A 17195-nucleotide genomic window follows, 5' to 3' on the forward strand; every position below is an offset into this window, starting at 1 on the left:
CTCTACTTTGCCACATGGCGGAACTCCTGTGTGTTCTGTGTGTCCTGGTTGTGAAATACCTCCAGTCGCTGCTTTTTTCCCACCGTGAAAGAATGAACCGCCGCGAAAGATGACCCTAATCAACGCTTACACTCCACTCCATGTTGCTAATCCGATGCATACAAGTCCACCACAATGTTGATGGCTGCGACGACGATTTCGGCCGCAATGAGTACAATTACTGTGCGCAATTATTAGCAAAATCGGTCGCTCATCAGGAAATACTAACTCACCAATCCACTCCAGTTTCTCGCCATGTCCATGACTGAGCTGGTCCTTCAGCACAGCCAAAAGATCTGCGATAACGTCCAGACGCTCATTCAAGAGGCCAACGCGTTGGTCCATCTCCAAGTAGCTGCGGACGGCCTGGTACACCGGCTCAAGCTGAGGTTCTACCCAAAACAACTCGGGCGTGTCGAGGACTGAGCCGTTGAGATGGATGTTGATGCGGAGGATGAAGAGCTCGCCAATTTGCATGTTGATTTGCGTACGACTGAGGGCGATCTTGCCAGTCAATGCGATTTGTGTAGGGATGTCTTTACATGTGTCGACAGTTGAGGCTATCAACTCCTCGAAAAGAGACGTCTTCGGAGGCATCAGTAATCAACAATCTCGGGGCACGAGCAACAACGCTTACCTTGACACTCTGTGCTAATGCATGAGAGATGGCCAGCTTGGTCATATAGTTCCTCTTATCCCGCAAAGTGATGAAGTCGTTGTAAATACGAGCCTGGTACTCCCGGGTATAGTAAAAGTTGAAGTGCTCCGTCTCGACATCGTCCGGCGCCAGCTTCTCCGTCTCGAACTTGGCAATCTCCTTGAGGAACCTCTGTTCCTGTGCCAATGTCATGCCCCATATCACGACGACTCCGTAGTCAAAGAGAAAGACTTCGGGTGTATGGATTTGGGTATCAAAGTCCGGGCTGGTCCCGACGATCGCGTTCTCGTGCTCGTTGCCTCCGTCGAATCCGTCAACAAAACCAGAGTCGTGTCGGCCATCTGATTGGAGGTCGATGAGGTTGTCGCGACTAAAGCCGTTGTCTGAGACATCACCTGTTGAGTGCCGCCTCTCGTACGCCTGAACTGGATCGGGCTGTGCGCCCACTCGACGGTCATGCCTATTCTCAACAGTCATGCTGTAGTCGTAGGCCGAGTAGATACACTCGTCGATCAGTTTAGGAGTAGCACCCCTCGACTTTCCTCGGCCTTTGAGGAAGCGCATCAACCCCTCCATCTGGTATTTGTTCGCCGTGCAATACGCCGTCACTCTGGGAAGTCTGTCGCGATCGGCCTTGCCCAGTCGCGCTGCATCTCTGCGTGCCGTGGGATCTTTGATCCGGGTATACTGCGAATACACGTCCCTGCCGCTCTCCTCATCGGGACTCTCCTCGTTGATTTCGGGGGTAGGCAGTAGCTTGAGCTTCTGCGCGTTCTTCGTGCTTCGTTGCGGTCCGATCTTGGGCACCAGCTGAGTCGGCATGGAGCTTGGTACGGCTCCATGGCTATTCCTCCTGCGCAGCTTGTTGTTGATGGCAGAAATGGCAGAGCTCTGTCCAGGACTTGCCGACAGGCTATTGTTTTGGCCTGTCTTGGGTCGTGGGAAAACAGGCTCGGGCTCTATCGTCTTGGAAACGGGATTTTGATTGAACGTCACGGTGCGTGAAGACTTTGGGCGGTTTTCTGTCGTCGGCAGTAGCAGTGGCGTGTTCTCGGTGACAGAGGCCGAGCTGGCTATTGTTGTCTGATCCATCCTCAAAAGCTTTCTTCTTTTCTTTCCTCTCGCTCAGGGGTATCACAAAAACGAACAGCTCGAAAGGTCGTGTGGCGTTGGTGGTAAATATGCTCTCGTCGGTCGTGTTATCGCATGTCGCAATTGATTAAATTTTGGGATTTCTTAACTCGACGACGTCCGGGAGGTCATTGCTGCGTGTGGAAGCGACAATGCTTGATGGGTCCGGACGATGCTGGGTTTGCACCATGTTTGATGACGTCCTAAGTTTTCACGAATTGGGGAGGCTACCCCGTCGTGCGCAGGGCCTGGCTCTAGCTGTGTGCCTCTAATTCTGCGGGGAACGCTGCTTTCGGTGCGCTAATTACCCGGCACAGCAACTGCTCTATTCAGTCGGTCCAGCACGCCGGCAACGCTCCACTGTGGGCTGGGAGCCTTGAGACCATCTCAGCTGCCAACTGGCAATGATAGCGGCAAATGCAATGCTATTCCGACGCAAACCCCTGGATTATCTTAGGCTCCCCTGGCTGGCATACAGCTTGCAGCTTGTATTAAGCGTGTTGCGTTGGTTAGTGCAACTCCGCTTCTGAAAGCTCTCCAAATCATTAAAAGAACAGCTCGAAAGCTCAAAGATTTCAAGTTCCATGGTGAAAGCTGTAGGATGCGCTTTAATTCATACTGTTTGAAACGGGACATGTAGTGGCATTTCCTTTGAATGGAGTAAGAAGATTTAGTCGGAAGACCATCAACTTAACCTCATCAGTACTCTAGGATTTTTGACTCAAAGTTGAAGCCAGCCCCTTGCAACCGGTCGATGTAAGACTGGCCCAAGCACGACGGAGTAAAGACACCTCCAGGCAACTCCACGTCTTCTTCCAGCATCGTTGAGGCAGCTTCGGCCAAAAGAACAGCAGTCACTACATTCCAGTCAGCAATTCATCCCACCACGTCGGCTGGGAACAAACTAACAGTAGTACATGCTGCCAGTGTACCAAGCACGGCAGTATGCCTGAGGGTATCCATTCTTGGATGGAATGTCTGGAATAGCAATGCCACGATATTCGATTTCATCTCTTTTAGCAAGCTCCTTATCAGGTCCTTGGCCAGGCTCGTAGACGAATCGTTTGGCCAGCTTTCTGAACGGTGCAACGGTCGCGAGTAGCAAGCCAAAGAACGCAAGACCCCAATGTATGGCGATTCCTCGGAGGTAGCTCTTCGCTCTCATGTACTCGTGGAAGGAGAAGTTCGGGCCATAAAACTGTTTTTCCCTTGAAGGCAGCACTGCGAAGAGGCCCCACGACCTTTGGACGATGGGCGTGTCCGTCATTCCGGCAATGGATGTGGTCATCAATCCTAAATTCGGGACGTTTCGCAATCCCATCAACTTGGTTAGCAAGGACGTCTGTGACTGAACCTTGCCGCGGTTCGGAACGGGCGAAAGAGCATATGGCTTGTGCTGCTCCCTCACTTCCTGGATGGAGAACGAGTCAAAGAGGCCGAGAGCTGTCGCCAAGGTACCGCCGGACGGTGCAGAACTATTGGGGGGATATCGGTGTCAGACCAATGTTCTACCAGTGTTTTTCTGGCGATATAGAAGGACCTACTCCAGCTGATGGATAGAGACCGTCACAGCACCAGTCTTGGCTGAGAGCTTTTCGCGGATTTGCTTTGCTAGCAACCAGGTGACGAGGTCTGGTGGCGCTGACTCGATTCCTATCTGAGGGAACATCATTGCTCCCGTTTCCTGGGCAGAACCTTCGTATTTGCCAATCATGGTGCCTGTCCATGGAGTCTCGCCGGTGACGTCGAGATAGTGGGTACCATTTTCGGCGCATGCTTTGAATGCATGCTCGCCATACTGAGCGTACGGGCCGACCGTAGTGATGAGGATGTATGTCTTTTTGGCGAGCGTCTCAAGATCCTCATTGTCTAGGCTGCAGATTTCGACCTCTATAAACAGCAGTCAGCGTTCCTGGTGTTGTAACAGTGAGCGTCCGCCAAGACCACATGCAACCCCGCATCAATTCGTCACCATTTTCGCTGCGCATGCAGATTTTCAACCCGATTTTTCGTCATGGTATTTGCAGTTCGTACGAACAGCTGAGACCAAAGCAAAATAACCAATTGGTTTGGGAACATTCAACAGAATCGGATATCCATCTGATGTCGACAAGAACTCAAAGGCCCTCCACCTACCTGGCTGCAATCTGTCAGAATTCAACTTCTTGCATTCACCAACAAGATCTCGAAGTTTAGACTCCGACCGGCCCGCCACAGCCCATTTAAGATTGGACGGCAGCTGTGTTGTGATGTGCTCTGCCACGAACGTCCCGGTGTATCCTAGGCAAATTATCAGCGTTGGTGCTCAATTTGCCTAGCTATAAACACTTTGACTTATACATACCGGTGGCACCAAAGACAACCAGGTCATACGGGCGGCCGTGCTGTTTGATAGGCATTTTCGATTTGTAATTTTTAACAGTATTTCTCTACAGATGTCACCTGGTAGAAAGACAGAATTTGAAAGGAGATGAACAAGAATCACGTTGTGGTAGTCAAGGTTGTTCCAGTCTCAGACATCTTCGCGCCAATGTTATGCACGGCCTGCCATCGTTACATATCCCAGCACGCCACGTAAAGGGGTACCGTTGTCGGGGTCCTTCCGTGTACGTGTAATGATCCCTCATAATAACAGTTTTGCGGTCCAGTGGTGACACATTTCTTGCTGCGGCCTTCGGGGGCGCAAACTTTGTGATGTAGCAACGGCGATATCAGCTCGTAAAGGCATCTAGCCCGCGCTGCCTCGGCATCCTAGCGCCTTCGCGTCAACCGCCCGGGCGCTGTGCTTTCCACATATGGGTTAGAAGGGCCATGCGGACAGCTATGACGCCGATCTCCCGGGCAGTTTGAAAGCTCCGTTTGAGAGGCCTAGCCGTTCCCACCTCAGGGGGATGCGAGCGCGTCCAGTCATGTGGTTACTCACGTGATGATTACGAAATAATGACAGCCACAGGGCAGGGACCACCCTTCGCCGAAGTTTTGCCTAGTTTTCGTCAGTGGTCCGTGCTCTTTCTCACGCACACACAGAGTCGGCCAGCCCTAGGTACCCAAAATTCAACACTATCTCAAAAATTTCTTGAGAGCAACCGCCTTGGGAGGATCCAACATCACCACTCGTCGCACTTCAAGTCAACGAACCCGTTCCCCCAACACAACGACAAAATGGCCAAGCGCACGAAGGTTCGTAATGCTCTACATCTAATCTCATGAGGACTGGCTTCATCGACTTCCCGTCATTGTTCGAATTCCACTACCCCGCCTCGACGACGGACTTCGATTCTCTCCATTGGCGACAGTGGCAGACGAAGCGTCTCCTCGTATGAGTGTCTCGGGGTGAAGAGTCTGAGAGAAGAACGACTACGCAGCAGTGCCGACTTCCACACGAGTCGAGGACGAGAGACGAGCGATCGAATACCAGCGCCAGGCTTGACGACTATTGAATAAGTACACGGGGAATATTGATCATGTCAACACACGACACCTAAGCCATGCGATCCTTTCGGCGAGCTCTGGCGCTCCATCCGTCGGCGCAGGCTTCGGACTGGCTGCTTAACATGATCAAATCAATCCACGATGTTGCCGCACGACATATTCGAGTTCTCTTCTCTCGTCCCCTCAGCTTGTGGAAGCTTGTGTCAGGAAGCCCAGAAGACATGACGGCTGCATGTCCGGATTGTCGATGAAGCCAGGAACCAGGTCGTGTGCTGTTACTAGATCACAGATGGCTAACAACCCTACAGAAGGTCGGAGTTACCGGCAAGTACGGTACCAGATACGGTGCTTCCCTGCGTAAGCAGGTGAAGAAGATGGAAATCTCCCAGCACGCCACCTACACCTGCACGTTCTGCGGAAAGCCTACCGTCAAGCGCCACTCCACCGGTATCTGGAACTGCAAGGGCTGCAAGAAGACCGTCGCTGGCGGTGCCTACACTGTTGCGTATGTGCAGATCCGACAATAGCCCCGGTCAATGCCGTGAAGGGAAATTATAAGGCTAACCATCAATATAGCACCCCCGCCGCTGCCGCCATGCGCTCGACTCTCCGTCGTTTGAGGGAAATCGCTGAGGTTTAAGGGACGAGATTACGGATGGTGGACGGCTTCTGCTTTGCATTTTCGGGCGGTGTATGGGAAAACCGGATATTCACGCCTACATCCTGACGACGGCCACAATGGAACGGGTCTTCGGTCAGCTGCCAGAGGGACCATTTGGTCAGCAATGAAAAGAAATTGACGTACAGGAACGTCCCCTCCCAATCGCTTCGTTCTGACATGCTTCCGTCGACTTCCCAAGCCGAACTAATCTGTGAAGTGGTGAATGTTCGGGGGGCAGTATGGAGTAGTGTGGTGCGGGCATCAGAGTCATCGATTCCTCTCCCGCTGCTGTTAAAAATGGCCCACTCAATAAAGATGAACATGTTGTAGTTCGTCATAGGGGGGCCATTCACAAGACAGGCTATGCAAGCGTAATTGAAATCGACGCGCAGTCACTTTCGCCTCGGCCGAAGTGAGAGTAGGCCTGCAGGATCGATGTCTTTTGGCGTTTGACTGCGCTGCGGCAGACATTACAGCAAGATTTTGGGCCGAAGCGTGGTCATAATTTATCTTTCTAAATTTCGATTTTCGAGTATCGTCAGAACGAACGGACAAGTGCACACCATGTGATGCCACGCTGTTTTACAACTTGACTCATCCAGGTGCTCTGCACCTACAAGGCGCGGAGTCAGCTATAGTCAGGCGGCCAATGAGAGGCCCGCGTGTCGCGGTGAAAAAGAGGAAACCAGCAAGATTGGCGGGTTCATACCATGTAAGTCGGCGAGGTCTGCCTCTCTCACCTCGTCACCTTTCAGTAGCGCTGGCGTTCAGGGACACATAATGACGGTCAAGGACCCCCAAGTAAGCACAGTTGGGGGCTCTCTGCTCGCGGAATTGCCGTCGTAAACGAAAGAGGCTCACATGGGTATAAAACGCTGCACCCGCTGCAAATTGCCGGTTGTTTTGGTCACTTTCCCCCCTTGGTAATTAATGGGGAAGCAATTGCAGCCGGGACGGGCGGCCCTCGACGATATCAACTCGCTCGGGCACACCAAGGAAGAGACGGACTCTGGGCTTGGGTCGCAACCTGACGCAGGCCATGCCATCAGCCAATCTTGTCGGCCTCCGAGAAACGAGGGGCGTGAAGGTCTCACGTGTACCTTGCTTTACGGATACAGCACCTTAGTCCCTGCCCCCAACTCCCGTGATGAGTGCATCCCATTTTTGGAAGCGGAGATAGCACTTCGGTCGACCAGACCCATTCCAGCGCCAAATATTCGCACCCTGCGCCCCCGACTTTTCCTCTCAGCCATCAGATTCCGCCCTCGACTGCTCCCGCCGTTGCACACACATCGTCCTCGTCCTTCTTCCACGTTGCTGTGCTCCCCACAATCACCGACTCTTGTTGCTGAGTTTGCGTGTCAACGCGGAATACCAACACCTCCTTACCCTACCTTGGGTGTGTCTGGGTTATTGCACTCTGACAGAGTGAGTGCCTGACGTAGACGCCTCACACCTCACTCTCATTCAAAGACCCCTCAACGCCATACACTATCCGTACCTGCCAACCCAATTCACCATCACACCTTGCGCTCAGCTGGTCCAAGGTACTTGGCTACCTATCCAACTGACGTCGCACGAGCCAACACACCGAGTGTTTGACTCGCCCACTTACCACCTTCCCCCTTCCCACCCTTTCCCCCGACACGGTTTGTTGGCGTCCAGTACCTACCTACCTCCTACCTTGCCTCCTGGAGGGTGGCTCGGAGACAAGAGAGGAGCAGAGAGCTAGGAACCGTGAGGAGAAGGCCGACAAACTGCAACACGACGCAACGCAACCACGCAAGCCCCTTCCGTTGTCTGGGTTTGATGGGTTGACCGCCAAGTCAGGTACGTACCAACTCTTTTCCTAGGTAACTTTGTCCGATGGAGAGGTTGCTGAGGAGCACGCTCACCTTGTACCTTTGGTCTGTCATGGCCGCGCTCTGCGTGAAGTGGTGAGGTGAGATGCTCCTGCGGCGACAGCTGCAACGATCCTTGAGAGGGTTGTGCTTTGCAGCGACCCTAGTGGGCTAGTCTGGTCCGTCAAGTGCCTCCATTGTGCCAGGCACTGGTGTTGCTGGTTGGGGTGTTGATGGATGTCCATGAACGGCCCAGCCGGTCCCTGTCCAGCCCGCTGGACCACCGCCTGCGAGGTGCAAGGAGCGTGGCGTGCCGATGCATCAGCCGACCGTTGATTGGCCCCGGTTGAGACCAGCTGCAGGCGTGCGCTACGCTCGCAAAAACCGCCTTGGGGCTTGGGTCCCTCCAAACTCTCCCTCTTACAATTCCAGTTCCCTCTCAGTAACAGTGGCAGCACCAGCAAGCGCTTTTTCTCTCGCCTCACGCCTAACACCGCCTGCGGAAGTGCGAATACCCCCCTTCACACTGGTCACTTTATTTTATTTTATTTTATTTTTCTTTGATTCCCCCAGCGGCAAAGCATCCTTGAATCGGCTGACAGTCCATCTCCCGCCAGAAACGCAGGACACACCGAACTTGCCTACCCACCTCCCACTTTTTTCCCTCCTCCCACTCTTCAGCAACTGCCCAGTTGCAGTGCGTTCGTGCACCCAGTGCTGCTCCCCCATCCTGTCGCCTCAGCACCTCAGTAGCACCACAGCACCCTCGACTCGACACATTTACCGCCGCCCACGCCCACGACCAACAACAAGGCAACGAAGGCCATCGACAACACCTTTGCAGATATCGCGGCAAAACAAGGAACGTGAATTCCTGTGCACCTGAAAAGCCATTTCGTGGCCTTACCAAACGACAAATTTATGAATTCATCAAATTTGAAGCGATACTACCGCTGTTGCCACAATGACTGAACCGGATCAGTGCATCATATGCCTGGAGTCGCTGCAGCACCCCTCGTTGCAGCCAGACGGTGCAAACGGAGCGGGACCAGCACCAGCACCAGCACCAGCAACCGCTACAACAAAACCAGTTTATCGAGCCATCGATTCCGACCTCGAAATCCTCGAGGAACCTGAGAATAACTTTATAGCAACTCTTGTCGGTTGCAATCACGTTGTCCACGATCAGTGCATCAGAAGTTGGGCCAAGAACTCCAACACTTGTCCCATTTGTCGCACTCCTTTCAATGAGGTCAGTCTATCATCTGAGCTCAACGGTACGTATCGAAACATCCCACCCCGCGACGCTTCAACAATAACTGACAATTCGAGCTCCAGGACCGCCCGTCGATTCGTACGCTGTTCAGGACAAGAAACAAGAGCCGGAATTTGATATTCACAGATGGCTTGAAGAAAATCCCGAGGACGAAGCCTCAGAGCCAAGCCCCGTTTGCCCCATCTGCGAGTCTGCGGACCGCGAAGAGGTGCTACTCCTCTGCGACGGTTGCAATGCAGCCTACCACACACATTGTATTGGCCTGGCCGGCGTTCCTCAGACCGAGTACTGGTATTGTTTCGAGTGTGCCGACAACAACACAGGCCGGTCTAGCTCTGGCGAGACTTCGGACGCCGAGGTGCAGGAGGCGCAGCCCATCTCACAGGCTGCGCGCTCATCCAACCGGCGAAATGTGGTCGCTCGTCGGGGCTTCCTGCGAACACAGTTGCAAACGAGAAACGCCCGCCGTGAGGCAAGGTCCCTCGAATGGCAAGGGGCTTGGGATCGTATTGCAAGCCGTATCTACGATGCTACCGATATCGACCTCGACAATCACGAAGATGAGGATCTTTTCCAGGGCTTCCGCCGAGCCCAGGTGCAGAGAGAGCAGATCCGCGAGTTCCAAGAGCATCGAGATTGGCAGCAGCGGATGGACATTGCAAGCCGCCTAGGCGCTAGAGATGTCTTCGCGAGGAACATCCGGCCAACCGTCGGTCATCGTCTAGATGGTGCACCAGTCGAGCCAGTGGTCCAACCCGCCCCGCCAGCACCAGAGACAAGAGAAGAACAGCAGGCTTGGGGTGCCCTCGAAAGAGCTCGCGAGGTCGAAACGACCCCCAACACCCGAAAGCGAAAGTCGAGATCTGTCACCGCTTCCCCTCAGGAGCCTGCTCAGGAGCCTGAGCGCAAGCTGAAGCGGCCTCGCACTCGCCGGTTGCCTTTGCAGGGAGAAGCATCCGGCTCAGGTTCCGGTTCAGGTTCAAGTTCAGGTTCTGGGTCTGGTCCTAGTTCTGGCCCTGGCACGGGTTCTGGATCGGGATCTACGAGTGCTGCTGCCTCTAGCTTGGCCTCCGCTTCGGCCTCTGTTCCCACAACTGCTGCTACATCGTCGCCCACGCCGACGGGCGTACAAGCCTCACGGCCCCAAACGAATGAGACAGTGCACCATACACAACCTCAGATTGGCACCGAGAACGGCCCATCCTTCTTGTCATCCCTACTCAAAGAGGTCGAGATGAGCACTCCGTCGGACGAGGAGACCCTGAGGAATTATTTCGGTGCCCGTTCTGGCGTCGACCCTTCATCTCCAGTTGCATCCCCTTCACCATCATCACGTAACTCTCCCCGTGCGCTATCCCTTACACCGCCACCACACCCCCGACCCAGCTCCCCTACCTTATCTTTAAGCTCTTACGTAGAGCCGAGATTTCCCAAGGCCAACTACTCACCTACTCGCAATACCGGTGACAGCAGCGATTCCGATAGTCGTTCGAACGGCGTTGAAATTCGCCAGCCCCGACCCCAGCGACCAAATCATCACCGAACAAACTTTTCTCGATCGCAGGATTCCTCCCCCACACGGCAAATCATCCCTTTCGATACCAAAGAAAGAATCAGCGGCATCGTCCGGGCTGCACTGAAGCCTCATTGGCGCGCACAAGAGCTCACGTCTGAGCAATACGCCAACATTAACCGAGATGTCTCTCGAAAGCTATATGAGGGTTTGCGTGATCCTGTAGCTCTGGACGAGGATGCCAAGAAGGCGTGGGAGAAGATTGCCACCAAAGAGGTGGCCCGTGCTGTTGAGGAACTGAAGGCTTGATCGAAGACACGAATGGCATGGGCATCAGGCGTTTTTGGTGTTTGGCAGCGAACCAAGCGGTTTGATACCCGACGCTTCATCTGAAGGAGGCTTCTTTGAATTTTTCGGCATGGATTTTCCCATGTGCTTCTCCAACAGGGACGATGCGATTGTATGGTAAGGGTCTTTGTATGACTCGAATTTGTTTGTCGAAGTTCCCGAAGAGGCTCGACATCAAGCTGCTGAAGCTTCCTGTATTGTAGATAGACGACGACACGATGAATGGACATAACGACTCTTCACATGCAAGCGCGTAGCCACACCCTGTACCGTAGCGTCTCCCAAACCGCACGATCGGTGGCGCCAACTAGCACACACATACGCTAAATGATCGTCAAATGAACAAAATCATAAGCATCGCTCAGACTTAAAAGCTGCAGATCACTGGCGCATCAAGATTAACACCCAGCAAAACCAACGTTGGAAGTGATGGATGTGTGCAGTAACTATCTAACAGTATATCCCAGTAAAAAGTATGCAGGAACCGCTAGCGAAAAAAGACTGCTTTTTACTCTGGGCACTCGATAAATGATCAGGACGTTCTGGAGGCGGAACGGGTCTTGACGATAAGGAATTGGTGCCGTTAACGAAAGAAAGAAGAGGAGGAGAGAAACGGCGGCGCCGTCTGAGATAATAAAGGCTCTGCATTGGAGGTCCCACTTCTTACGTGATGCAAAGCTGCCCGCTATTTATCACGTGATATGACCAAGCTTGGATTCTTCTCCATCCTACCTAAAGTAGTGTCCACTCTACAAACTGTTAACACCGCGTTGGGATAGTTCACATTAGGTAAGCCAAATCAAGACCTCCTCGGTACGTACCCCCGGCTGAGCTTGTAGCAAAAAAGTTCAATCCATCTGGAGATCTCGACTGAGGTATCGATGAGGAGACCCAGTACACTCAGCCATTCAGCATGACGTCCTCCAGCAGAGGCGCATTCGCCGCTCTCGGGCGCATACGACGTGAGATTCTCATTGTTGTATATCTGCGCCGGCAATTGACTAATTTGGCTCGGCAGCAGCAACCCCTAGACTATGCCGGCAATGTGCGAGAGTCCAGATCAGAGCTCCCTCGCGAGTATATTCGGGCGCCGCCGCCGCCGCCACGACGACTGAGACGATCACGAACACCACTCCTCCGAATGTCAACATACCGCCCGAGCTCAAGCCGGCAGGCCAAACTGGGCCTCACTTCCACATCAAAGCGGGCGTCATTCTTACGCGGGCACCGCTCCTCACGCGACCCCTGACGCCTTTCGAGCAGGCCTATTTCTTCTACCAAAAGCGCCTCAACGAGCGGCTGACGCTGCCCTTCATTACGTCCGTCTACTTCAAGCCCGACACCCCGGCGCTCATCGACTGGAACATGAAGGTCAAGGACCGTCAGGGCACCGTGGCCAAGGAGCTGGGCGTGTACAACGGCAAGGCCTCGAAGGCGTGGGACGACGAGCTGTCTATCGACGATAGTCTCAGCAAGCATGACACCACGATTGATCTGCTTCTCAAGGACGCCGTCATGCGTGTGAGTGATGATGCGGAAATTATCCCTGAGGAGGACCGCTCTCCTCCGGAGGCGCTGATGCCGAGGGTGTCGGAGGCGGACAAGAAGGGCGAAAAGACGAGGTTGGACCGCGCCATGGACCAGACACTGTACCTGGTCGTCAAGAAAAACCTCAAGTACGAAAACAAGTGGGAGTTCCCTGCGGCGGGACTGTCCACAGATGAGAACCTTCACGAGGTGAGTACTGTCGACGCTCCATGGTGGGATATGCCGAGCTTGCTAACAATGTGAATGATTAGGCCGCGCAACGTATCCTTGACGAGACTGCGGGCGTCAACATGAACACGTGGATGGTTGGACGTGTACCTGTCGCAGCCCACGTGAACAGGCCGGCGGCCAAGGACGACAACACTGCTGTGAGCAAGGGGCAGAAGACCTTTTTCCTCAAGGGACGCATCATGGCGGGTCAGGCAGATCTATCAGCTAACAAGCACGACTACAAAGAGTTTAAGTGGCTGACGAAGGAGGAGCTCGCGGAGGTGCTGGAGCCCGAATATTACCGCAGTGTACGAAACATGTTGGCGGACAGATAAACGGGGATATGATCTCCCCTCTATTTGGCGAGAATCGCCCTGTACTGAAGAAGGTCGAAGGAGGTGTAACGCTGTTGTATCATAGATAAACTGTACAATCAATTCTTCACTGGATGACGTCGGCCGGTTAGGCTCGACGGTCTCGCTTATGGCTTTGACCTTCCTGTGCCCGACCGAAGAGTGCGTGTGTGGTGTAGGCATATGTGTTTACTCTGTTTAGTGCAGGAGTCGCAAGGGAAATGTGTTAACAACTTGAACCGGGTTTTCTGAGGGCATCGATATAAGTCGTGTCTCCTGTAAGTGCCTCACTGCCTCCTCGTCGGGTAGGATCCTGACTAGGTCTTTTTGAGAATACTGTTGGAATCACAGGTTACCCGTACGGGAGTAATCGAACGTAATCGAAGGGTCAAACTGGTACTGTATTCTTCTGTATATCTTGTGTGTAGAAGAGTAGGTAGGTTGGCAGCAGCAGCAGTAGTGAAGATATCACTGTTGGCAGCCCGGAGGTTGGATCTCCGGGTTCCGCTGCCGCGGCCGTTGCCGCGGCCGGCTGCTGCTGCTGGCCAGCTCCCTGTATTCTGGCTGAGTAATCCAACAAATACCCAGTTCTTCGAATATATTCCTAGTTGATGGAGTTAGCTTCTCTCCCAGCCAAATTAGGTTCAAGTGGCATTGGTATCAACCTGTGATCTAGGTGCGATTAACGCGATATTGCAGTCGGCTCATAACTTACGATGGGTCTTGCCGATAATCCAGATAACCACTTCCGAAATCTGCGAGCCATTAATATAAAGATGCTCTTGACCAACCTGGACTGGCGCATCTTGATATTCCACTCGGAATAATCCTTCAAATAAGGGCTTAGCGAAGAAGGGTAGGAGGTTATGTCTACTACAAAAATATCGATCATGTGTTCTTAAACATCAACTTCACATCCGGAAATTTTTTATCTTCCTCACTTTTCCATGGGCATCAAGACACGTCCTCTGTCCGCCTCTCCTCTGCGAGCATCAACGTGCCTTGGTGGTGTTTTATAGGTTGTCGTTATATCTGACAAGACGTCGGTATTGATGACCGGGGTGTCGTGTAGTGTCATGTTGTTTGTTCATTACATTACTTTGTCGTCTTTCTGTTGCTTCTTCTAGCTTCTCTGTCCCCTATTTATCGACTGTATCAACTATTACAAATACAAGGTAAATTTACTTGTTATACATCCCTTTCCGTGAATACTTTCAACCTTACTGGTAGACTGCCTGCTTCTACGCCCCAAGTCCTGGCACTACCTTCCCGAGCACAATTGTTTTGTTCATCAACTCACTCTCTCGCCCACATTAGATACGGTCGGTATCAATACTTTGACTGCTTCCAACGTAGCCATGGAGGTCTCCATGGAAAATTTCTGGCGACAGCTGCCACGGATCTTGCTGTCTATCGCGAACTCACAATTCGTCGCCATCGACTTCGAGATGACCGGAATCTCGGACAAGAGCTCCAAGGAAAAGAGAGGCAGGCCAACGAAGCATCAAATTTACGAAACAGGCAAGAGGATTGCCTCTACTTTCAACGTCTTCGATTTAGGCATTACCTGCATCAAGATCCAAGCAGGTTCGTGCTATTTAAGTGGCTGGTAACCAGTAGTCGCTACTGACGAAGATTTAGATGGATCATGCAGGACGGACTCTTACAGCTTTACCGTCAGTCCTTGTCTGTGTGCCGACACCCGAGACGACGAGACTTTTATCCAAGCTACTGACAGGAAGCTAGCAATTTCGTACAGCACCCTCAAGTTCTTGAGAAGGGAACGCATACAAGTGGAGAAGATATATGACAATTGCGTCCCATATCTCAGCCGCAAAGACGTCTTGAAAGCAACTGAGCGTATGGAGCGTCAAATGGAGCCTTGGACCGTCGCAGACCACCCTTATAATGAGGATGACGAAGGCCTTTGCTTCTTTAGTGCATACGTCTGGGATACGATTGTTAGCTGGTTGACAGATTCTGACGATGAGGTTTGTTTTCTTCTCCCCGCCCCCAAACCTTTCGATTTATTTCGGAGGATTCGGTCTGGTTTGTGTTTTTCTGGGTTGCATGCTCACATGAGAGTACAACAGAGAGCTGCGGAGATCCAAATCCTTATCCCACACTCATATATCAAGAAACGAAACAGTGTGTATCATCAGATCGTTCGCAAAAAGGTCCAGTCTCTCGTTCCACACATGAGGTGCCGCATTGGGAACCACGGGGCAGCTGTGATCATATTTTCGGTGGACGACAAGGAAGAGATGAAGGTTAGATTGCGTGTCAGGGCATTGCTCGTGAAGAGCTATGGTAGCTGACGGTTCCCAGAGACACAGCTATCTGCAAAATCGGCTCGCTACCTCGCTGAGAAAGTATTCAGGTAAATAACACACACACCAGCTTTGGAAAAGGTAACCTAGGCTAACAGCCAGGATTAAGGTATCCGGCTGGTTATTGAGGCACTTGCCGGAGGAAACTTTGCCCACCTGATCGACCCAAACTGCATTATCGATGCCATGTCTGACTGCTCTGAAGATGCGCAGGAGTTCTGCCAGGAAGTAAAGCAGTTGGATTTATCTCCATCGTCAGAAGACGAGGAAAAGGATGGGAACCAAGATGACCACAAAGATTTGAACAAAGAAGGCCAGGACTTCGAGGTCCAGTGCCAGACCAGAAAAGCCATGTAGGACTGGCTTTCGGCTGGCAAGGATTGGGTTTCTGCGCATGAGGGCCAAGTCTCCCCTGGCAGTGACTATGTCTATACCAAGAACGATTGGATTTCATACGGAACAGAAGCTCAACAAATCGATGGATCTGGCCAAGGGAAGCTTGGTTCCTGGGATGACAAGGACTCAACGAGAATTCAACATGAAAAAAGTACTGGAGACACTTGGGTGGAGCCCACTGGCTGGGAGGAGGGCTACCAAAGCGATGACCAGCCGTCCACAGAATTGCTCAGCGAGAGGGTTGCAGATGCACTCAAAACGCTAGAGACTCGACTGAAACACTCACGACCCGTCATTGTCGGACACAACCAGTTTTTGGACCTTTTATTCTTGTACAACACCTTTTTCGACGACCTGCCTGCGGGTTTAGATGATTTCTTGGTCAAGATCCACGAGTTGTTCCCCTACATACTGGATACGAAGCTGTTGGCCATCAAAGATCAAGCAATCGAAGGCGACGACCCTCTGCTGGATCTTTACAACAGATTCACTAGCCAAGAGATGAAACCGAGCATCTTTTGGGATACCGCTTATGGTTACGGCCGTAATGGAGCAGCGCATGAGGCTGGGTTTGATAGTATGTCATCATTTCGATAAGACTCCGGAAGAGCTTCGTTGATACTAGGATAGGTCACATGACAGCGACTATATTTCTACGCCTAGCTTGCAAACTCGCCCGTGAGAGATGGACTGGTCCCGAAGACAAAAGACTGAGCCGGGAGAAAATGCTGCAGGGATTGTACAACAGAGAATGGCTGATGGCTATTGGACGTGATCCTTGCCACTTCACGACCTCTCCAGACATATTCTTTGGCGCTGCGGGGGAATCGAGCGTTGACGATGCGGATGTCGCCCAACCCGAATGGGGCGACCATGTGTTTGACTTGATTCGAAATACAGTTCGGATTGGGCCACTGGCAACGGTCTATCTTGGAGAGTAAATCTCAAGGGGCTGTGGGTCAAAGTGCTTCGTGGTACGCGAAAACTGTGCAACCTCCTGATGAGCCGGATACGCGTTGAGTGGAAGACGCGTCTGTGTATATAGACAGGCTTTGCAATGTCATTGAGAACGGGTGACCCTGGGTGGATTTCTGGAGAACCCCCGCTAGGCTACATCTCGATAGATGAATCTGGCCGAATGGGATCCATCTCCTCGTGTGAACGGGTCTTATGACCCAATAAGTGATGAGTGCAATCAATGAAAGAAATCCTGGGAGACTTGGTGCACCAGCTATCCTCCAAACTTCCGTTGATGCCGCCTCGGTGATTCTCAGCAATGCCTCGGGATAATCTGGGGAAACACAGGGGCATGAAAACACTAAAGTACGAACACACGTGAACCTATAGTGGATGACAACCGACAGGATTGACCAACAGGTTATCAAAATAACCCAGCCATGCAGGCCAACAAATGGAAGGGAATCCCGACTTGGAGGGTGAAGAAAACACGAAGAATTGA

At 52.4% G+C, this 17195-nt stretch overlaps 6 protein-coding genes across 6 annotated transcripts; 4 read left to right on the forward strand and 2 right to left on the reverse strand.

The window, feature by feature from the left end:
• Window positions 1-146: 146 nt before the first annotated feature.
• EsH8_IV_001039 (RMD1 family protein) lies at window positions 147-1789 on the reverse strand (the record flags this gene model as incomplete). Its single annotated transcript, XM_083265929.1, has 3 exons — window positions 147-220; window positions 273-624; window positions 677-1789. The coding sequence occupies 3 exons, from the start codon at window positions 1787-1789 to the stop codon at window positions 147-149; spliced, it is 1539 nt and encodes a 512-aa protein (XP_083124824.1).
• A 738-nt stretch (window positions 1790-2527) lies between these two features.
• EsH8_IV_001040 (Saccharopine dehydrogenase-domain-containing protein) lies at window positions 2528-4227 on the reverse strand (the record flags this gene model as incomplete). Its single annotated transcript, XM_083265930.1, has 5 exons — window positions 2528-2685; window positions 2738-3303; window positions 3373-3718; window positions 3965-4108; window positions 4173-4227. 5 exons carry the CDS (start codon window positions 4225-4227, stop codon window positions 2528-2530), a joined length of 1269 nt encoding a protein of 422 aa, XP_083124825.1.
• A 763-nt stretch (window positions 4228-4990) lies between these two features.
• EsH8_IV_001041 (60S ribosomal protein eL43) lies at window positions 4991-5900 on the forward strand (the record flags this gene model as incomplete). The annotated part of the gene is made up of 3 exons (XM_083265931.1): window positions 4991-5008; window positions 5569-5765; window positions 5837-5900. 3 exons carry the CDS (start codon window positions 4991-4993, stop codon window positions 5898-5900), a joined length of 279 nt encoding a protein of 92 aa, XP_083124826.1.
• A 2826-nt stretch (window positions 5901-8726) lies between these two features.
• Window positions 8727-10860, forward strand: EsH8_IV_001042 (uncharacterized protein; the record flags this gene model as incomplete). Its single annotated transcript, XM_083265932.1, has 2 exons — window positions 8727-9039; window positions 9101-10860. The coding sequence occupies 2 exons, from the start codon at window positions 8727-8729 to the stop codon at window positions 10858-10860; spliced, it is 2073 nt and encodes a 690-aa protein (XP_083124827.1).
• Window positions 10861-11812: 952 nt separating this feature from the next.
• EsH8_IV_001043 (mitochondrial 54S ribosomal protein mL46) lies at window positions 11813-12992 on the forward strand (the record flags this gene model as incomplete). Its single annotated transcript, XM_083265933.1, has 3 exons — window positions 11813-11861; window positions 11918-12636; window positions 12699-12992. 3 exons carry the CDS (start codon window positions 11813-11815, stop codon window positions 12990-12992), a joined length of 1062 nt encoding a protein of 353 aa, XP_083124828.1.
• Window positions 12993-14368: 1376 nt separating this feature from the next.
• Window positions 14369-16677, forward strand: EsH8_IV_001044 (CAF1 family ribonuclease; the record flags this gene model as incomplete). Its single annotated transcript, XM_083265934.1, has 6 exons — window positions 14369-14619; window positions 14842-15001; window positions 15339-15390; window positions 15450-15693; window positions 15760-16313; window positions 16367-16677. 6 exons carry the CDS (start codon window positions 14369-14371, stop codon window positions 16675-16677), a joined length of 1572 nt encoding a protein of 523 aa, XP_083124829.1.
• Between the last annotated feature and the right edge of the window lie 518 nt (window positions 16678-17195).

Source organism: Colletotrichum jinshuiense, chromosome 4 (assembly GCF_051148585.1).
Source record: "Colletotrichum jinshuiense chromosome 4, complete sequence".
Classification (NCBI taxonomy): domain Eukaryota; kingdom Fungi; phylum Ascomycota; class Sordariomycetes; order Glomerellales; family Glomerellaceae; genus Colletotrichum; species Colletotrichum jinshuiense.